Raw genomic sequence first — 22831 nt, forward strand, 5'->3', positions numbered from 1 at the left:
AAGTTCTTTTATTCATTTTTTCTACTTAATTAAGTGGTTTCTTATTTAATAATACTTATCATTCAGGTGAGGTCGGACAACATGTCGTGCCAGAACAAGTCTCATAAAAAGGATTATTTTGGTTTGAGTCAAAACGGGTTTGGGTCAAACCAGTGTTTAAGACATGTCAAATAAAATTGCGCTCTCCAAAAGAGCTACATTCTGTTTATATTTTTATAACTAAACACAAATTTAAATTATATATTCAGGGTAGACTTGTAATTTATCTTAAATTTTAAGACATTTGAGAAAATATATAATGCTTTGGTACAAGTATTGATGCATTAAGAACATGTCATTTACCATTTTTTTTCTCTTGTGATATTAATGATTTATTCAACGAACATAAATATAACTGGACCCGCCGTAAATAAGTTTATAATCTTGTGATATTAATGATTTATATACCTAAATAAGTTTATAATCTACATAAGTTTATAATTAACAAATTCAAAAAATTAATGCAAGTCTAGAAAAATTATATACCTAAATAAGTTTATAATCTAAATAAGTTTATAATTAACAAATTCAAAATATTAATGCAAGTCTAGCAAAATTATATACCTAAATAAGTTTATAATTAACAAATTCAAAAAACTTAATTTTGGACTGATCTAGCAACTTGAATCAAACCTCAGGGACGAATTTAGCAGTTTTACCCATTCATTAACGGAGGTTCTAACGGCGTTAATTTATTGGACTAAAATAGCAACAGAAACTAGGCTCAGGGACTGTTTTAGCAAAAAAAGTTGATTTTGGACTAATCTAACAATTTGAGTCAAACCTCAGGGATGATTTTAGCAGTTTACTCTGATTGAATAGAAAAAAAAACTATTAAGTTTTTTTTATGTTAATTAAAAGAAAAGGCAAAGAGAAAATGAAACATCATTTTAGTAAATAGTTTTAAAGAAACACCAAAATAGTAAATGCTTTTTTCACCTATACTAGTTTGAGAAAAAACTCGTTTTAATCTTAGCATTAATAAAATATTAATAATAATCATGATATTTTTGGTTACACTAAATCACATCAACACACACACACACAGCTAAAACACACGCACACAATTCAGTGAGAGAAAAACACTTGAAAAATCAGTGATAGAGACGATGAACTTTCTCTCTCATCGCCACACACACACTCCTCTATCTACAACCTCATAGCTCACTCACATCTCAAATTCCACAAACCCTAACCTATAACCTTACTAATCCTCAACCAATTAATGCATATTTAGCCTCAGATCCAGCCAATGGACAACTCATCCACCGTAACCGACGTGATCGGAATAACAGACTTGCCGGAAACATACCGTGCCGGAGACTACACCGCCGGCGGCAATGTGTGGCCTCCGGCCGGTGAAACGACGCCGTTGACGGTTACAGGATCGTATAAGGACGGTGGAACAGGTAAGGGATCAGGTACGAGTAGTCGTAGGAGAGGTACGGTGAGGCCGAGCTTAGATGCGGATGATCTTATTAATTTGCTTCACGGTTCGGATCCGGTGAAGGTTGAGCTTAATCGGTTGGAGAATGAAGTTAGAGGTGATTTGTTATTGACTGAGTTGTTGATATTGTTTGAATGTTGATGTTGTTTGTTGTGATTTGAGTGTTTGGTGAGTTAGGGTTTTGGTTGACTTTTGTTGACTTGTAGATAAGGATCGAGAGTTGAGTGAAGCACAGGCTGAGATTAAAGCATTGCGGTTGTCTGAACGGTTGAGAGAAAAAGCTGTTGAGGAGGTATTATTATTATTATTATTATTGTTAACTAGATGTTTTGATTTGTGTTATTATATATTTATAGTGCAGTTTTGATTGAATGCATATCTGGTATTGATGTTATGTTTTCAAATTTGGCCACTTAAATTTGCAGTTTCTTTGGATAGGATGATGTTAATGTGTTTTGTTTCTTTGTTTATCTGAAAGATTGTTGTAAGCTGGATTTTTTTTTTCGTTTGCTACGAATTGCAATTTTCAAATCGACCGTATAGAATGTAGCAAATGATATTTTTTAGTGAGGTGTATGGTGTTTTGAGTTTTGACATTGATATTGTGTTCATTTGTGTGCATTGTCATTGTGTTAGGTACTCTCTGTTTGGTATTTAGGCTGTTTTCATGTTCGTATGTGGTGGTTCTTGTGTAGTTGTGTTTAGATAGAAGTATGTATATCGTTGCAAGCGCTATATCTATTTGTGATTACCTTTTTCTTGTTCATAGTTGTTCAAGATGCCGATTTATATCCTTTTGAATTTGAACAATTTACATTTTGGTGTGTTTTTCCGTGGCTAGAAATGTTAGTTTATTATAGGTATCGTGTTTACTTTTTAGATGTGTTTTATGGTGGCTAGAAAATATTTGTTAGTAAATTGATAAAGTGTTTTATACTCAAATGGCATTGTGTGTCACTTAAAATGCTGCCCTTTAGTATAACATTGAACAATTGATATCTGTAAGTACAAGACAGATGAGTAAAATAAGTTGTTGATGCTTAATACCCCTCAACACTGCTTAATCTGTCAGGATTTCTTAAAAATTGCGCTTTAAAGGGATTGAAATGTTTATTTACATTCTTTTGTGTCTTTTCCATTGCCCATTTGAATCCGTTATGTGGTTTATTGATGTTTTATTTCGAGTTAACACTGATATGAATTTGTTCTTGCTCTCTCCTATATACCTTAGCTAACTGAAGAGCTGTCAAAAGTGGATGAAAAGCTGAAGTTGACCGAATCTCTTCTCGACAGCAAGGTATTGACTGAACCACATCTATCCTCTAACTTCTACTCTTTCATTATAGCATCAGATATGATTAAGTAACTTTCTGGTTATCTAGAATCTTGAAATCAAGAAAATCAACGATGAGAAGAAAGCATCAATGGCAGCTCAATTTGCAGCAGAAGCTACTTTACGAAGAGTCCACGCAGCTCAAAAAGACGACGACATGCCCCCAATCGAAGCCATCCTTGCACCTTTGGAAGCCGAACTCAAGCTAGCCAGACAAGAGGTCTGACCGTCTGACACTTTTGAGTTTTGACTTCTATCTTTTGACTTGTGCATGCAGACAGTTGTAAATAACTTCAACATTTTTCTCATGTGATTTTGGATTTCAGATTGCAAAGCTGCAGGATGACAACAAAGCGTTAGACCGTTTGACCAAGTCAAAAGAGGCTGCTTTACTTGAAGCCGAGAGGACCGTGCAGATTGCATTGGCCAAGGCATCCATGGTGGATGATCTCCAGAATAAGAATCAGGAGTTGATGAAGCAGATAGAAATTTGCCAGGTCAGCAATAATTTATGAATGACTTCACTTGATGATTCATATTTTTTTTTTCGAAATGTAAACCCATGTTTTCTCTCAGGAGGAAAATAAAATATTGGATAAAATGCATCGTCAAAAAGTTGCTGAGGTGGAAAAGCTTACACAAACCGTACGCGAGCTTGAAGAGGCTGTTCTTGCTGGTGGTGCAGCTGCAAACGCTGTTCGGGACTATCAACGGAAAGTTCAAGAAATGAATGTAAAACAGATACTTCTATTCTTTAGTTGATTAAAGTTTATTCATGTTCCTGCTGGTGGAAAATTTGACCCGTTTACTTATAAATGGGTCGAGTGGGATATGCTTTGGTCAAACGGTATAACTAACCGATTTGTTGTCTGTTATCAATAGGAGGAAAAAAAGACTCTAGACAGAGAGCTAGCGCGTGCAAAAGTTACAGCCAATAGAGTGGCGACGGTTGTAGCTAACGAATGGAAAGATTCTAATGACAAGGTGATGCCAGTTAAACAATGGCTCGAAGAAAGACGGTTCTTGCAGGTATAGTCTTCTATAATTCCATAAACATATTGTTTAGAGTAAGGTATACAAATTTTTCCCTGTGATTTATCAAAATTTTGGATTTGGTCCCTAGCTTTTCAAAAGTACACAGACGGTCCCTGTGGTTTGAACTTTGTAACGTATTTAGTCCCTGACTTTTTCCAAAAGTACATGGATGGTCCTGTGATTTACACTTTGTAACGCATTTGGTCCCTAACTTGGACTTGCTAAAACCTTTAGATTTCTTGGCTGGGGACTAAATGCGTTACAAAGTGCAAACCACAAGGACCATCCGTGTACTTTTGAAAAGCTAGGGACCAAATCCAAAATTTTGGTAAACCACAGGGACTATCCGTGTACTTTACTCTATTGTTTATTTCTCTATTATCTAGATATTGACTTGCCAGTTCATATTTTTGTTAACAGAGTGAGATGCAACAATTACGGGACAAGTTAGCTATAACCGAACGCGCTGCAAAATCCGAAGCACAATTGAAAGTAATATTCTTTTTGTTATTTTACGAAGATTGTCTATATTTGGATTGTTTTCTCATGACGTATAATTTTTTCAATTAATTTATCAAAATATAGGAAAAATATCAACTAAGGCTCAGGGTACTAGAAGATACGTTAAGATCACCAAACACTGCTTGTCCTTCACGTCGTCAATCATTAGGTGGAGCTTCCAGTGGATTTTTACCTAAAAGATCACCGTCTTTTCAGATTAGGTCAACATTTCAATCTGGTTCAAGTTCGATTTTGAGGCATGCGAAAGGTACATCAAAGTCGTTTGATGGTGGGACCCGATCACTTGAAAGGGGTAAACTTATATCCAGTGGTGGTAATAGTCCCACTTTTAATATCGAGAAATCTTGTGATGGAACTAAAGACGGTGAGACACGTGATGGTTCATGGAAAGATAATCCGGATGAAAAACGCGAAACAGAGGACACTGTCCCGGGGTTGTTGTATGATTTACTGCAAAAGGAAGTGATTTCTTTGAGGAGATCTTGCCATGAAAAAGATCAGAGCCTTAAAGATAAGGATGACGCCATTGAGGTTCATATCTTTTTCTTTATTTTCGTTTGAGTAAAATGCCATTTTCGACCCTGAGGTTTGGCCAGTTTTGCGACTTTCGTTCAAAGGTTAGTTTTTCCGCATTTGGATCCAAAAGTTTTGAAATCTTGCCATTTTCATCCGGCTCGTTAACTCCATCCGTTTTTCTCGGCCAAGTCAGGGGCGTTTCCGTCGGTTTTGTTAACTTAAAGGGCAATTTGGTCTTTTTACATAAAGTGAAAAAGACCAAATTGCCCTATAAGTTAGCAAAAAAGATGGAAACGCCTCTGACTTAACGGAGAAAAAGGGATGGAGTTAACGAGCCGGATGAAAATGGCAAGATTTCAAACCTTTTGGATTCAGATGCCGAAAAACAAACCTTTGGACAAAAGTCGCAACACTGGCCAAACCTCAGGGACGAAAATGACATATTACTTTTTTTCGTTTTTATTTATATTCTCTCTTTTAAGTGATTATATTGATGTAATATTAATATGGTTTCAGATGTTGGCAAAGAAAGTAGATACTTTACAAAAGGCAATGGAGGTCGAGGCGAAAAAGATGAGACGCGAGGTAGCTGTTATGGAAAAAGAGGTCGCCGCTATGCGGGTGGATAATGAACAAGATAATCGGGCCAGACGGAACTCGAGGGCTCCTTCCCACCCACTTCCAGCCAGGTATATTAATCTCTCTTTTAATAACCGTCATACTCACAGGACGCACCTATACCCTGCTAGCTAGGTTTATTTACACCAAGTTTATTTTAACTGATATAATATACCCAACATTTGTCTTGATGTATGCAGGAATGTAGCACGAGGGGGATTATCCCGACCCGCCCAATAGCGAAACAATGAGCAATTGTTATTATTATCACCTTTGTTTTTTAGTTTGATTGTACCTATGGGTTGTGGCGGGCCGGGTGGCCCTGTCGGGTTGAGAAGATGAAGAAACAAAAGGGGAATGGGTCATGGGTGGGTCTGACTGTATGTGTAGAAGAAATCAGAAGGTGGGAGTGAAGCTGAGCTAACCTTTTTTCTCATTATTAGTATTGTTTTGGTTGTGCTTTGTGGTTAATGCTTCTTCTCCCTCAACTTAGTACAAATATACTTCAACTTACAACCTAATGGAGATTAATTTGGTACAAGCATATTTAAAATATTCTTTTTTTAACAATTACAAGCGTTTAATTTCCCTAAAACATGGTGTATATAACATTATTAATTTATTTTGCTTGGCTGATCCAAGAGTGTTACGATCAATATAGAAAGAAACAAGAGAGGAGGTTTTTACTCGAATCATCAATGCCATCATCCTGTTCATCCGTTTGCTAAAACGATCTACAATTACAACCTCTTAGAGCCCCTCTATTATTTAGTACGTAACAAAGAGGTGTAAACATGTTAGAGTCTGAGCCCAACTAAGCTTGAGATCGGCGTGTATCACTTAAAAGAGAGTTATTGGAACAACCAATGTTCGAACAAAGAACTGTAATCGGAGATTAACCGGCTGAATCATGAGAGTTATGGATTTTCGAGAGAGAGAAATGATCGCAAATATGAGTGAGAGAGATGAATTGAAATTTGAATGTAGAGCCAGATTCAGATATGTTATTTATAGGGAGCCAGATTTATATATAATTTGAATTTTAAATTTGAAGCCAGGATTTTGAATTTTGAATATGGGTAAAAGTTTTGCTTATCAAATGCTTAGTATGATGAACCTAATTAAGTTTGGTTTAATTTAAGGTTTTAGTGATTTAACTAATACTAAAAGTAGTTTAGGAGTGACTACACCCTAGGCTAAGCAATAAGCATCAATGATATTCTTGTCTTTGCTTGATTAATTGATGTCTTTGACATTATAAACCGAGATATAAGGGCAGACGGGGTGGAACAACTTTTGTACGTGATGGAAACTTATGACGAGTGAAACAATACCAAACACCACCGCCACCATACTTTATTACGCGTGAAAGTTATAACGCGTGGAAATTATCACGGCGTGAAGAATGAAGATTGTGTGGGAATGTGAGGGTTTATTGTTAGGTGTTGTGAGTGATGGACATTTCCACTAAAAAAAGGTTGTGAGTGATTGAATAATGGTTGATGATATGGCGGAACTTGATTGGATGTTGTGAGTGATGAGTGATCACCACCCCACCCCTAAGAGAGGGGATGAAAATTAGTTAATGAGAGAAAGAAACCATTTGACGTCTTACATTTATACATTTTTCATAATAAGTAAATGATTTAGAAATGACAATCCCAAAACCACCTTCATTGTCCTTTATATCGTCATGTTATTATCATTTTCGTTGTCCTTCTAATATAGAGGAATTTGACGGATAAACAACCTCGATTTGACTGATAAACAACCTTAATTGGTTTCGTCGTCTGATGAACACAGGCTAACACTAAGGTTAATCTGTGGGGTTATTTCTTTCGTGGGTTCAATCTCTTATCTTACTCGTAGAAATGACCTGGATCCTGCAAAACAGCAACACCGTTAGTCTCGTTAAGAGGGGAATACGAGGGTTTCTCTCTTAACCAGGCTCCGACGTGAGAATAAGTACTGTTCTGAGGGAGAATAATCAGTGTGTGTTGAGTGTGTGAATAGAGAGAGCCAAGATGATCAACCTGAATGATGAAGGGTCCTATTTATAGCCGGAGGGTGAAGGAGGGAGGAGCAGCTGTGCCAGCTGTGGTTGCGCGCCAGCTGTCCGACCAAGGGGAATATCCTCTTGGTCTGCTCTGCCATAGCCGGTGTAGTGGTACACGTGGCGCGCTTATGTTTGTCCATGCTGGAAACCTTGTACTGGTGTTGTCGGCTCTGCCCCCTGATTTGTCGCAGACCTATGTGTCGTTCTGCCACTGGTGACACGTGTTGTCCTTTTTGTCGGATGGAGCATCTTTGGTACCACCTTGGCATCTTCCAGAAGTTTCTAGAAGCTTCTGGATTGCTTTGCTGATGTAGGCGCCATGTATGCTCGAAAAGTGGTGTGGTCCCTGCCATGTAGGCAGGGAATTGGGACCATACCTCTTCAAGTCCCCTTAGTCCAGTGTGCCTTCTAGTTGAGTTGATCGTCTAGGAGGGATTCTGGACTTATAAGGGTAGTGGTTTTTATGGCGGTTTGTATGGCGCGTGGAATTTGGGAACTTAAAAAAGTTGAGCCAAATGGACGCATGGCGCATGTGTTTTGGCAACTTAAAAAAGTTGAGCCAAATGGACGCATGGCGCATGGTTTTTGGCAACTTGGAAAAGTTGAGCCAAATGGACGCATGGCGCATGGGTTTTGGCAATTTAAAAAAGTTGAGCCAAATGGACGCATGGCGCATGGTTTTTGGCAACTTGGAAAAGTTGAGTCAAATGGACGCATGGCGCATGGGTTTTGGCAACTTAAAAAGGTTGAGCCAAATGGACGCATAGCGCACGGCGTATGGCACTTTGTTGTTTCCTTCTAAGGGAAGTTTTGCTGTCTTGGGAGAAATGTTGATGTGACTGTTCGGTGTCCCTGTCTTATCAGAGGTGAACATGCGCCTTTTCAGTTTGCGTCAGTTACTTTTCTGTCACGTTGTCAGGCCCTGTTACCCATGCTCCTGAAAAAAGTGGTGGCGTCTTCTCTCTCTTCTGACGTGTCTCTCCCCCATTGGTTGCTTTTCCTGGACTCTGACGACCCACTACCCATCGCATTAAATGCGATGGGTATAAATAGGAGGCGGTTCCTTCTTCTTTCCTTACTTTTCAAATTTTTGAAGTTTGGTTCTCTCCATCTCCTTCAACTTTTCTTCTTTCTTTGTTTGAACATTTGCGTTTAACCTCTCATCATCTTCATTATGTCTGGTGCGAATCCTTCTCAGAGGAGAAGGAAGAATAAAGGGAAAGCTCCCGCTGGCCCTGACCAGGCAGTTATAGGATGGAAGGAAGAGGAGTTCCAGAATCTGGTGAGGGAGATGGGTTTTCGTCCCGAATGGGGAGCCCAATATCCGACTCCTGGTTCTACTGCCATGGATGCACCTCCGGGTTACTTGACCTTGTATGCTGCATTCTTCCGGGAGGGTAATTTCAGGCTTCCCCTTACCAAGTTTACTGCCTCGGTGTTGAGGAACTATGGGCTTCATATTTCTCAGATTAACGCGATTGGGCTTCCGCGTATTACTCACTTTGAGTTCGTTTGTAGAGCCCACCGTATTGATCTGACATTTGAGATGTTCAACGTCTTCTATAGTGTTACGTACATCAATGGCTTCTATTCTTTCAACGCCCGGACAGGTGTTGCTCCCGTTTGCTCCGTTCCTTTGAAGAGCTTGCACGATTGGAAGCAAAAGTTTTTCTACATTCGTCGCGGTGTTATTCCGGTGGATATGCATTACCGGTCGGTTGGTGAAGGGATCCCGAAGGTGGACACTTTGGTGGGTTTTGCTGAACAAGGTTGGTACAAGAAACTAACAGAGAAGGCAACTGCCATTTCTCAGTTGGAGGAGATGGCTCTGGTTGGTGCTGGGATGAGTTTGCTGTGGGTGCCGAAGAACCCCTTGGGTGTACCTGTTTATGGTTACCAAGGCAAATGTATGTGATTTCTTCAAAGTATGTTTGAATTATCTTGTTTTTTGTGTGTTCTTCCTTATTCTTTTGTTTTTTGCAGTTGGATATAGTCTGATAAATGTTCTGGACCCGAAGGCTGCGGGTGCCATGGTTGAGGCGATCGAAGAAGATGGAAAACCGACTTGGTTAAGCCAAATTCGAGGCCGTTTTTTGCACCCAGATATGCTAATGTTCCCTTAGGTGAAGATGATGAAGATGACCCTATTGATCCTATTCGAGAGGAAGTTGTTGTTCTCTCGAGTGGAAGTTCCGATAGATCTCCTGAAGGTCTAACTTCGCGTTGCGCGCGTGCAGGTACCGCGCAGGCTGCTGCTAACGAGCCTGTTCATGAGGTTGTTGGTGATGATGCAGAGATTCCTATTGCTCCGGCTGCTCAAGTGGAGACAAGGAAGAAGACAAAAGCTGATAAGCCTGAGAAAGGGGAGAAGAGGGTAGAGGACAAAACAACTGGTACTTTTCGTGAACGACCCTCTACTCTTCCTTTTCTAGATTATGTAGTCGTATCTGATACGTTGTCTGGTTTAGGAGCTAGAGAGAAACCACGCGGGTCTGATCCAGATGACCGCGCTACCTTGACGGAGCATATGAGGAAAAAAGCCCTCGAAGATAAGAAACGCAAACTTGACGAGCAGGCCGCTACTCTTCTTGCTTCGAAAAAAGGCTAAACTCCATAAGGAAGCCCCTCCTGCGCCTTCTGAGTCTGAAATAGATATGGGTATTTTTAGTGGAGGCTGCGGGAATCTCTTGGAGGAGATATTTGCTGCTCCTGCCCCTACTGGTAATGGTTTTGTAGTTGCATATTTCTTGCATGTTTCTTCGAGTTATTTTTTATTGTTGTGGTTGCTTTATGACAGGAGTCAAGTCTGGCAAAGGGCCTCGTAGGTTGGATATTTCACAGATCACTCCTCCGCAGTCTCCTCCGTCGAGGACGATTGGCTTAACCCCTCCTCGTGATGATCTTGGGGAGAAGAAGAAAGAAGATGAAGTGGTTGCGGAGAATGTAGGTGAAGGTGGTGGCGATGTTGCAGGTGGTGCTGGTTCCGGTGGTGGCGGTAAGGGTGTGGAGACCGAGGTGGAATCCAGTGAGGCCACCCCGCGCCAGATTATTTATACCAAACACCCCCCAGGTGGTGGTGGTGCTACTTCTGGTGTTGTGCGTAGCCCGCAGTTTGAGAATGTTCATGCTGATTCCTGGGATACTCACAACCCTGCTTGCGATGACTTGCCCCACGCCCTCGGTGGAATCTGACTCAAGGTTCCCGGATGAATGATTTGGGCAACTGTCATGATTTCTTCTCTATGTCTCTTCCTCCTGCTGAAAGGATGTTCCAGAAGCGGCGCAATCGTTTTGAGTTATTGGATGATCATGTGCGCGCTAGGGTTAATTTCTTTGCTACTTCTCAAGAAATTGTCCGCGAATGGAGGTCGATGGGGGAGGAGACAGTTGAGTTTGAGGATGCCCGGAAGGCGTTTGCTGAAGAGAAGGAGAAGTTTAATGCGGAGAGGAAAGGTTTACAATGGAGGGTTTCGGATGCTGAACGAAAACTTGAGCAAGAGAAACAGGTTAACGTTCAGAAACAAAAGGATTGGGAAGCTGCGTGTGAACGTACTAACGCTGAGATGCAATCTCAGGGTGAAGCGATTGTTCGGTTATCTGGTGAGAAGAAGGAGCTTGCTGATGAAGCCCATCAGGCGCGTATTGCATTTGAGAAGAGAGAAAAAGAATATGTCGCTCGTATCGACAAGCTGGAGCTCCTTGTTAAACAAAAGGTTTCCGAGTGTGTGGCCACTGGAAAGCTTCTGGAGGAGAAAACTTCTGAATGTGCAGCTTCTGATGGCCTTGTTGAGGAGGTATCTGCTGATTGCAGATGGTTGTTGTCGCGCGCGGTGCCTTCGGTAACTTCCGTCGCTTATATTCTTTTCTTTTTTGGCATGCTTTGACGATTCCTCTTATGTTTGTGTTTGCTTGTTTGCAGCTTGCTGACCGTATTGTGAACTCTCCTGAACTTGCCACGTATATGTTTGAGTTGGGTCAGGCGGGGTACAATAGTGGTCGAAAGTATGGCTATTCTGAAGGTAAAGCTGCGGTTATCAATAAGGAAAAGGACCACCACTTCGAGCTTTACGCGTTGTGATGGTAGGTATGCTGCAAAACGTAAGGAGTTTTCCTCCTTGGAATTTGCCGTTGTTAAAGCTGCTGAGAAGCTAGCTAGGAAAGTTGATGGTGTTGCTTTGTTGAAAAAGGCTCTTGGGGATGAAGCAGGTGCGGCGGGAAGTGCAGGTACCAGCCATCCTAAGTGAAGGATTCCGGCCTGTGTGCCGCGTATGGCCTTTAGACGGCCCTGTAATTTTTGGTGACTTGTGAACAATTTTTATTTTTGGTTTACCTGTTATGTTTGTGAACAACTGATCATGCTTGACCTTTAATATGTTAATATTTGCTTTGTTTTTATGCAAATTTTGTTATCGTCATAATATGTGCATGTAAAATTACTTTGATTAGGTGTCACGAATGAATGATGGTGCTGACAGGTTTGTGCTGTGTTAATGACAACGTTTATTCTGTCGTATTTGCGCACGAGTTGATTCGTGACTACGAAGTGATCGAGTTGCAGGTTATTGTGTGAGCTCAGCTGTGTTCAGCTTTGGGAGCCTTACAATGTTTATTTACCTTGCTGTCGATGTTTTCGTGGTTGTGTGGGCACAAAGTTTTGTTCTGGCGTTTTGTAGGCTTTGGTTGTGTTTCTGACCTGGCTGTGCACTTGGTTGTGACGAGCCTTGGAGGTCTACAACGTTTCCTATGGTCGAGCCATTGATGTTTTCGTGTACGCCCAAAGTAATATATGCAGTTGTGACAGGAAATTAGCATGAAATAAAGATAGCCAAACACTTCTTGTATTACGATAAATGTGTTGGCAATTCAGCCATTGCGGTTACATAACGGTTTTACATATAACATTTTCTCAGCTGTTAGGCGTTCCAAGTTCGCGGAACCTCCTTGTCTTCGATGGTGCGCAGTTTGTAAGCTCCCTTGCCGAGTACTGCCTCTATTACATATGGACCTTCCCACTTGGGAGCCAGTTTCCCAGGCTTTTCTTCATTGGAAGCCTCGTTGTCTCTCAGGACGTAATCTCCTGGGTTAAAAGTGCATACCCGGACTTTGGAGTTGTAATATTTTTCTAGCTTCGTTTTGTATTTCGCTTCGTTGATTGCCGCCATCTCTCTTCTTTCTTCCAGGAGGTCCAGGTCGATCCTCCTTTCCTTTTCGTTGTCGATTAAGTTCATGGAGAGCATTCGTGGGGATGGCAGTCCTATCTCTGCTGGTATTACTGCTTCAGACCTATAAACTAGACTGAACGGTGTCTCACCGTTGCTTGTTTTTGGCATTGTTCTGTGGGCCCACAGTATGCTGGGCAGCTCGTCAACCCAGCCCCTTCTTTTCTCGCCTAGCCCCGCCTTGATAGCATTGACAATGCTTTTGTTAACTGCTTCTACTTGACCATTCCCCTGCGGGTGCGCAACCGAAGAGAAGGTGTGTTCGATGTACAATTCTTTGAACCATCGTTCAAGATCGTCTGCAGCTGATGTGCGTGAAGTGTAGTATATTTTAGATGTATATTTAAGCCCTTTTTACACTTTTAGCCAAGTTTTAAATTTATAAAACACGATACTCACTAACACTAAACACACATATGGGCAAGTGCACCCATCGTGGACGTAGTATAGTGTTGGTAAGATACCGAGGTCGTCCAAGGACACAAGAGCTTTTAATACCGGTTTATCCTCAACGTCTAATCAAATCAAAAGGTTAGAAAAATATTTTAAACTAAAAAAAATAAAAACTAACTAAATGCTGAAAATAAAAATAAAATAAAAACAGATAGACAAGATGAATCACTTGGATCCGACACGTGTATTAGTATAACCTTTGATTATTTTCGCACTTTTGCACTTGTTTAACAGATTATCTTAGTTATTGTAGTAGGCCCCTCTTTTGAAGGCGACGTTACCCTCAACCCAGTAGTTTGAGTCAGCAAGGATACAATCCTAAAGGGTCGGATTATTGAAAGATAATGAATTAAGTTATTAATGCAAATTGTGGTAGGCCCCGCTTCTGGCGGTGACGTTACCCTCGGCTAAGTAGTCTGAGTCAGCAGGGATACAGTCCTAAATAGCCGGGTTATAGTATTAATAGTAGTTAACTTATGAGGGGGTCAAAGAGTTTGGATCCCCGCCATCCAATACCTATGGGCATTGAAGGAGATCCTACTAAATTTGACCCAGGTCCCAAGCAGGACCTCTAAACGCTGAACAAAGGCAAGACCCTTACCAAACCGTTCCCTTAACCCCCGACCAGGTAGCCAACATACCTCCATATAGACCGTGGAGATATGAATGGTGAAAATTTTTTATTTTATATAGACAGTAAAATAATGCCAAGACACCACGGACAAACGATAAGGAAAGATCACCTTCAACATAAGTAACTAGTTATTAAAGTCATTAATACAAAACCAAATAAAAAGTGCAAAAGATTAAAAATAAAAAGTATTATACTAAACACTTGTCTTCACCAAGTGATGTAAGAGACTTAGGCAAACATGGCCTTGATTGTCAAGAACTCTTACGATCAATCTTGGATCCCGAGACGACTCACACACTCTACGATGGACAATGGATGATGGTGGTGGATGATGGTGTTATGGTGGTGGTGGGTGGTGGATGAGGTGTGAGAGAGGTGGTGTGCCAAGGGATGAGAGAGAATGAAGCCAAGCTCCTCTATTTATAGGCTGAACAGAAGGCTGGACACGGCCCCGTGTCCGCTGGACACGGCCCCGTGCCCGCCTGACACTCTCTCTCCTCATTAATTGTAATTGCGAATTACAATTAATGCGCCTGCTGTACTTTCACCACGCCCCCGTGCTCGCTGGACACGGCCCCGTGGTGGGCAATGGAAGCTTCTACTGGTTTGTCTTTTCTGCTGCTTCCTGGGCACGCCCCCGTGTTCGCTGGACACGGGGCGTGTTCAGACTCTGTTTCTTTCTTTTTGCTTTGGGAGGTGCCGTTGAGGGTCCGGGCAGTCTACTTTTGTTCCTTTTCTTGTATTTATGGTAGAATTAGTGGTCTTTTTGCTTCTTTTGTGATTTTGAGCTCATTTCATCCTGAAAATACAAAAGGAAGACAAAAACACTCTTTTTCCAACATTAGTACTTAAAAAGGGTTAGTTTTATGCCTTAATTGATGTGTTTTATATGTTGCATTTTACACACATCAAATACCCCCACACTTGAACTTTTGCTTGTCCTCAAGCAAAACTCTTTATATGTGGCTTACACTCCCAAATGGAATAGGTAGAAGAGAAGTTTTTTTAGCTTGTCCTAGAGTGTCGGGAATCCAAGGTTTTTATAGGCTTTATTTTTATTTATTTACAACCCTATTCGTTATGATTTATTTTGAACTTTCCATAAGATAAATTACTTATTTGGGCATAGCATGCCTTATTAAAATTCCATTTATATACAAGTTCACATACCTCACGGGAGATCACTCAACACTCGGCCGAAGGTGTATATTTTAGTGAATCACTCGAGAGCGGCACGGAACTTACGTTTTTCCATAGGCTTGCCAAACAATCAATCCTCCTCCTTTTTAACTTTTTACCTTTGTAAATATCAAGAGGACTTTTTGGGTGAAGGCTTGGGTTTAAAGGTGGGTGGTTGGTTAGTGGTTAGTAAAAAGGGCGAAAATCGTAGCAAGTGTCGGTTTTCGTAAAATACCTTGTTTTTAGTGACTTATTATTTTTGAAGTATTTCTCAAACAAGCTTTTTATAGCTTTTGTTTGTTTTTGACTTCATCATCATATTTTTTTTTTCGTCACATAAAAAGGTGAGTTTACGAAAAAGCGAACTTGTTACTAAAAAAAATAAATAAAAAGGTTTTTGGTGGGTAAAAAGGGTTTTGGGGTAATGATATGAAAGGTTTAGGCTCAAAAGGGTTTTCTAGGGGGATTTTGGGTAGGTAAAAAAAATGAAAAATAATGGTTTTGAAAGAAAAATGGTTAGTCCTAATGCCTCCATCATTTACTTACTTGAGTTTAAGTTGGTAAGGACCGGGAATGTATCGTCGTGGCAAGTTCTAGATTTGTAAGGACCGAGTGGCTATTCACACAAGAAACGAAAAATGAGCATTTAATCTAAATATGTGTATTTTTATGCTCAATAAAGGCTCAAAACTCACTTTTGTGGGAATGGGTTTTTAATGTGACCAAGCATATATAATTGAATTTTAAACTAGACTTGTTATGCCGTTTCATAATTTTCTTATGTTGGTTCCTTTTTTTATCACGACGCTATCGGTTGTAAACTTGTAAAAATATAACCTTTTTAGAACTTGTTATTCCCAACTTAAACTAAGACAAGTAAATAAAAAAATTGAAAAAATTTTTGAAAAAAATTTGGGGTGTTTAGCGGTTCCAATAGAGTTTTGTGTAAGGCTTGTGTTTAGGATTTTGCAAAATTTCAAGGTTTTAGCATCCCCCCACACTTAAGTTACACATTGTCCTCAATGTGTCAAAAAATAAAGTTTTTGGTTGATTAGAATGTATAAAAGTGTGTTAAAAAGCAAAGATTTTTTTGTTACTGGCATCCTGGACACGGCCCCGTGTTCACCGGGCACGGCCCCGTGGTCAAGTGCCAGTAACAAAAATTATAGAATTGAAACAGAAGCCTGGACACGGGGGCGTGTCCGCTGAACACGGCCCGTGTCCAGTTACCTGAACTGGGTGATATTTTTTGCAGGGGCTCAGCACGGGGCCGTGTTGGTTGGGCACGACCCGTGTTGAGCCTTCTGTGATGGAGATTTTTGTCGGGTTGCTCTGTTCTTCGTGCATGGTTCCATTTTTTCTCGTTCCCTTTTTCATCCATTACCACCATGAGTGTGTTTTATTCTCAAAACAACCATCAATCATAAAAACCATCATAACATTGCAAATCATAGAGAGACATTACACTAAAGATAAAAGTTATATAGATATTAAACTTATGGAGTTCTAGCCCTACGTTTTATTTTAATTTAGCAAAATTTCCAAGAAGATACTAGTCTTGGTTAGATAAGGCTTTGTAGAATTCCTCCTTTCGAGTGCGGTTCTCCTCATATGTCGGCAAGCCACTCCTCTACCTCCCTTGGAAGGAGAAAAGAGGGTTCGCTTGCATTGGTTTGAGGAGTTTCAACTTCCGCTGGAACTTCTTGTGGGTTTTCCATAGGAGGTTCTGCGGGAAAGTCTCCCCACCCGGTAGGGTTGTTAACACCGAGTGCTAAGTTCCAGTCTTGTTGTGGGAGGACTGGTTCCATAGGGGGTGCTACCAAAATGTTTAACCTTTGGTGCAAAAGGTTAATTTCTTGGAAGCTGCTTTCAAGTCCCATTGTAAGATCGTTAATACGGTCAATAAGGACCTCCTCCACTGACGTCATTTCGTCGAGAGCTTCCCTTAGCGCTATCACGTAGTGTACAAGTGTAGCTTCAACGGAAGGCCTCCTTCCCCTTCGGCTGTTTGAGGAATGAATGGATGATGTTTCGCTGTTTTCACTCGCCATTCTACGAAAAATAAACCAAAAGCAGTTTATATGACAAAACAGTTTCTGGACACGGCCCCGTGCTCATTGAGCACGGCCCCGTGTTCATCTTTCTGCAGAATTTTGGAGCAAGGAATCTTGGGTTTTTAAGTTATTTTCTGAGTTTATGCAAGCCTTTTGACAGTAAATAACTTTAAACAGTGTTACATAACATGTTTTTACCAAGATTCTATGATCAAAACTCATTGTTCCCTACCACAAAGATTGAAAATTCAAACTTTTCATGGTAGTTCTTGAAGAAAGATGAAGAAGAAGGAAATGTCTAGAAGAGGAAAGGACAAGATGGGTTGTTGGAAACTTCTTTTAGAGTTACCTAGGATTGTTTGAGAGAAGATTCCTTCAAATCTCTGTCCCCAAGTTGGTCCAAATGTGCAGGATTTTTGGCTGCATTTATAGAAAATGACAGCCTGCTGGACACGGCCCCGTGTCCGCTGGACACGGCCTCGTGTGCAGATGAAATTCTGACACAGTTTGTCCGTATTCTGACGTTCTGATCAGAGGGGAATCTTTTGATGGACACGGGGGCGTGTTGGCCGGGCACGGCCCCGTGTCGGAAAGCTGTCTTGTGAAGTTTTGTCTTTACTAAGGAGCTAATATATATCGGGTGGCTCTTGACTTGTTGGAACAACCCCATAGTGCCTAAGATACCTTAATTGTCCTATACTAAGGCGAGAACGCAAGAGGTTGTCGGTGAGGGTAATTCCTATTTTCATTCTAGGTGGACAAGTCCAACCCTTTCCCGGGCTCTCGTTAAAGAAGGTGTATGCCGAATCGCTCAGGTCTATGTATGCATCGAACGAAGTCGATGGGGAGTCCTTCACGGCACAATCGACACAGGGACGACTATCGTCCGCGTCTTTTCTAGGTAAGAAGGTATTTTCGGGAGCAACGAGGTTGTCGGAATGCGGTTCCAACATTTCCTCATGGTCATCATCTTGAGATGGATCTAAAAAATCCTTCCTAAGTTCTTTTGACCAATTGAGAAGTAGTTCTTCTAGTTGAAATAGCTCGTCAAGGAGCATTTCTCCTAGAATATCTGGCTGGGCGCATTCGAGGGAGAAATAGTGCTTATTTTTACTTTCGCCTCTCTTAAGATTACAAGGAATCGGTGGGTCTATATAGTGGGGCCTATAAGTGAGGAAAAAAAATTTTAATTCCTCATGTTCGCCTCCACATATTCGACACCACAAACCATAAGAGTGCCGAAAGTAAAAAGAATTACTATCACTCATGTTTGTGTCAAAAATTACTAACCGCTGGGATCTAACGGTTCTGTTTTCAGTAACTGAACCTTGGGCACGGGGGCGTGTTGAGTGGACACGGCCCCGTGTTCAGCCTACTGTCTGACTTAAAACAGGATTGCCAGTTCCAATGATTGAGCACGGGGCGTGTTCAGCAGGCACGGCCCCGTGTTGAGCTCTGCAGAAGCTAAAAATCTAAGAAAAAAATCCTAAAAATTAAAGAAAAATAAAAATATGATTAGGCCGTTGATTCCTAACTTTCTTAAAATCCTTGTGTCCCCGGCAGCGGCGCCAAAAACTTGATGTGCGTGAAGTGTAGTATATTTTAGATGTATATTTAAGCCCTTTTTACACTTTTAGCCAAGTTTTAAATTTATAAAACACGATACTCACTAACACTAAACACACATATGGGCAAGTGCACCCATCGTGGACGTAGTATAGTGTTGGTAAGATACCGAGGTCGTCCAAGGACACAAGAGCTTTTAATACCGGTTTATCCTCAACGTCTAATCAAATCAAAAGGTTAGAAAAATATTTTAAACTAAAAAAATAAAAACTAACTAAATGCTGAAAATAAAAATAAAATAAAAACAGATAGACAAGATGAATCACTTGGATCCGACACGTGTATTAGTATAACCTTTGATTATTTTCGCACTTTTGCACTTGTTTAAGAGATTATCTTAGTTATTGTAGTAGGCCCCTCTTTTGAAGGCGACGTTACCCTCAACCCAGTAGTTTGAGTCAGCAAGGATACAATCCTAAAGGGTCGGATTATTGAAAGATAATGAATTAAGTTATTAATGCAAATTGTGGTAGGCCCCGCTTCTGGCGGTGACGTTACCCTCGGCTAAGTAGTCTGAGTCAGCAGGGATACAGTCCTAAATAGCCGGGTTATAGTATTAATAGTAGTTAACTTATGAGGGGGTCAAAGAGTTTGGATCCCCGCCATCCAATACCTATGGGCATTGAAGGAGATCCTACTAAATTTGACCCAGGTCCCAAGCAGGACCTCTAAACGCTGAACAAGGGCAAGACCCTTACCAAACCGTTCCCTTAACCCCCGACCAGGTAGCCAACATACCTCCATATAGACCGTGGAGATATGAATGGTGAAAATCTTTTATTTTATATAGACAGTAAAATAATGCCAAGACACCACGGACAAACGATAAGGAAAGATCACCTTCAACATAAGTAACTAGTTATTAAAGTCATTAATACAAAACCAAATAAAAAGTGCAAAAGATTAAAAATAAAAAGTATTATACTAAACACTTGTCTTCACCAAGTGATGTAAGAGACTTAGGCAAACATGGCCTTGATTGTCAAGAACTCTTACGATCAATCTTGGATCCCGAGACGACTCACACACTCTACGATGGACAATGGATGATGGTGGTGGATGATGGTGTTATGGTGGTGGTGGGTGGTGGATGAGGTGTGAGAGAGGTGGTGTGCCAAGGGATGAGAGAGAATGAAGCCAAGCTCCTCTATTTATAGGCTGAACAGAAGGCTGGACACGGCCCCGTGTCCGCTGGACACGGCCCCGTGCCCGCCTGACACTCTCTCTCCTCATTAATTGTAATTGCGAATTACAATTAATGCGCCTGCTGTACTTTCACCACGCCCCCGTGCTCGCTGGACACGGCCCCGTGGTGGGCAATGGAAGCTTCTACTGGTTTGTCTTTTCTGCTGCTTCCTGGGCACGCCCCCGTGTTCGCTGGACACGGGGCGTGTTCAGACTCTGTTTCTTTCTTTTTGCTTTGGGAGGTGCCGTTGAGGGTCCGGGCAGTCTACTTTTGTTCCTTTTCTTGTATTTATGGTAGAATTAGTGGTCTTTTTGCTTCTTTTGTGATTTTGAGCTCATTTCATCCTGAAAATACAAAAGGAAGACAAAAACACTCTTTTTCCAACATTAGTACTTAAAAAGGGTTAGTTTTATGCCTTAATTGATGTGTTTTATATGTTGCATTTTACACACATCAGCAGCGAAGTTCGTTCCATTGTCAGTGATGATTCTAAGCGGTAGGCCGAAACGGCATATGATTTGTTCCCATATGAATCTCTTGACGACGGTTGACGTAGTTGATGCAAGTGCCTTCGCCTCTACCCATTTCGTAAAATAGTCGACCGCGACTATTATGAATTTGACCACTCCTGGGGCCTCTGGGAAAGGGCCGACCATGTCTATTCCCCACTGCTGGAAGGGTCATGCAGTTGTGACTGGTACCAATTCATTTTTGGGGCGCATCGTCTTGGGCGCATGTCTTTGGCATCCACTACGCTTCCTCAACTCTTTTACCGCGTCTAAATGCATCCCGGGCCAGTAGTACCCGACGTTCATCACTTTTGCCACCACCATTTTTGGCCCGGCATGTATACCACAGATTCCTTCATGGACCTCTCTGATCAAATAGTTTGCGTCTTCAGCGTCGACGCATCTCAACAATGGGCCAAGGTATGACTTCCGGTATAAAATTCCATCGGCCATCTGATAATGCTCGGCCTTGTACTGGAATTTCCTCGCCTCGGCTTTGTTCTCGGGGAGTATCCCGGATTGAAGGTACATGATTATTGGAGTCATCCAAGACGTTGTCCCTGTCTGGATGACGCTTACCTCCCGAAGTGGAACAGATGGGTTGCTTAAAACTTCTATGCGCACATCCTTTGCAAGGTGTTGAAAGCTCGTAGATGCGAGTTTACTCAGCGTGTCTGCTGATTTGTTCTCGCTTCTGTTTATGTGATGCACCTTGTAGGAATAGAAGGTTTGTAGCAACGTCTTTTCTTGACTCAGATAGAGCGCCATTACATCTCCTTTGGCTTTGTATTGGCCGTTAATTTGTCCGGCCACTAACATGGAATCTACATGCGCTTCGATGTGTTTGACTCCCATTTTGATTGCCAATCTTAAACCAGCAAGAAAGGCTTCATACTCTGCTTCATTGTTCGTGCTCTTGAAATCCAGACGTATGGCGTACGTGAATTCATGTTTGTCAGGGCTCACCGGCCGAATCCCTGCGCCTGCGCCGTCTTCGTTAGACGCGCCATATGTGTAAAGCAGCCATGGTTCTTCTACTTTTTGCTTTTCGGCCTTTTCCATTGCTTTACATTCTCGATCCTTATCGTCAGGTACCTCTGTCATGAAATCTGCTAACACTTGGCCCTTGATGGCTGGTCTTGGTCTGAAAACCACGTTGTGGCCGCCAAGTTCTATTGCCCATTTAGCTAGCCTTCCTAAGATTTCTGGCCTTGCCAGGATGTTGCCGATGTTGTAGTTTGTTAACACATGTAGGACATGGTTAGCGAAATACCTTTGCAGCCGTCTTGATGCATGGATCAATGCGAGGACTAGTTTCTCCATGATGGCGTACCGAGTTTCTGGGTCGGTCAAGGTTCGTGACACATAGTAGACTGGTGTTTGGATACCTTGACGATCGACGAGTAGCACTGCTCCAACTGCTCTATCAGAAGCTGACAAATATAGTACCAAGGGTTCTCCTTTGATTGGTGCGGTTAATGTTGGCAGCTTGATGAGGCAGTCTTTCATCTCTCGGAACGCGCTTTCCGCTTCCGGAGTCCACTGAAACTGGCTTTTCTTCATACAGTTGCGCAATGTCTTGATGAACGGAAAGGACTTTGCGGCGTGATTAGCTAGGAAACGATTGAGTGCTGCTAACCGTCCTGCTAATTTTTGCATCTCTTTGATGTTTGATGGGGAAGGCATTCTTTCGATCGCTTGAACTTTTTATGGGTTTACTTTGAAGCCATCTTTTGTGACCATGAAACCCAAGAATTTCCCTTCTTCCATGCCAAAAGAGCATTTTGCTGGATTTAGCTTAATGCTTACGTTGCGCAGCGTGTTGAAAGTCTTTTGGATGTTCACCAGCATCATGCTTTCTTCCTTGCTCATAATCACCAAATCGTCCATATACACTTCGATGTACTTGCCGATGGCATCGTTGAACGTTTCGTTCATCAATCTCTGATAAGTCGCTCCTGCATTCTTTAGGCCAAAAGGCATCTTGGTGTAACAGTATAGCCCTGCCGGCATGCGGAATGCGGTTTTGTTCTCATCTTGAACGGCCATTTGGACCTGGTGGTACCCCTTGTAGCAGTCAAGGAAGCACTTCCACCTGAATGTTGCTAGAGAGTCGATCTTTTCATCGATATCTGGTAAGGCGTAACAGTCACGTGGACATGCCTTGTTTAGATCCTTGTAATCTACGCACATTCTCCAGCTACCGTTTGGTTTTTTCACCATCACTGGGCTTGCCACCCATGTTTGGTATCTGACTTCTCTAATTATGCCCGCATTCAACAGCTCCATTACCTGCTCTTTCATGGCATCGTGATTTATATCGCCCAAGTGGCGTTTGGCATGTACCACTGGTTTCGCTTCCTCTGAGACATTTAACCGGTGTTCCGCTATGTGCCGTGGAACAC

At 41.6% G+C, this 22831-nt stretch overlaps 2 protein-coding genes across 2 annotated transcripts; one reads left to right on the plus strand and one right to left on the minus strand.

Annotated features, from left to right (window-relative positions):
• Positions 1-1080: 1080 nt before the first annotated feature.
• On the plus strand, positions 1081-6074 carry LOC110926225 (microtubule-associated protein 70-1). Its single transcript, XM_022169979.2, has 11 exons — positions 1081-1583; positions 1693-1778; positions 2718-2783; positions 2869-3039; positions 3146-3316; positions 3396-3551; positions 3702-3848; positions 4275-4346; positions 4440-4907; positions 5409-5581; positions 5711-6074. Exons 1-11 carry the CDS (start codon positions 1292-1294, stop codon positions 5748-5750), a joined length of 1842 nt encoding a protein of 613 aa, XP_022025671.1. The 5' UTR covers positions 1081-1291; the 3' UTR covers positions 5751-6074.
• Positions 6075-12479: 6405 nt separating this feature from the next.
• On the minus strand, positions 12480-22112 carry LOC110925280. Its single transcript, XM_022169240.1, has 2 exons — positions 20672-22112; positions 12480-13090 (listed from the first exon to the last, which is right to left on the minus strand). Exons 1-2 carry the CDS (start codon positions 22110-22112, stop codon positions 12480-12482), a joined length of 2052 nt encoding a protein of 683 aa, XP_022024932.1.
• Between the last annotated feature and the right edge of the window lie 719 nt (positions 22113-22831).

The sequence above is a fragment of the Helianthus annuus genome, chromosome 17 (assembly GCF_002127325.2).
Source record: "Helianthus annuus cultivar XRQ/B chromosome 17, HanXRQr2.0-SUNRISE, whole genome shotgun sequence".
Lineage (NCBI taxonomy): Eukaryota > Viridiplantae > Streptophyta > Magnoliopsida > Asterales > Asteraceae > Helianthus > Helianthus annuus.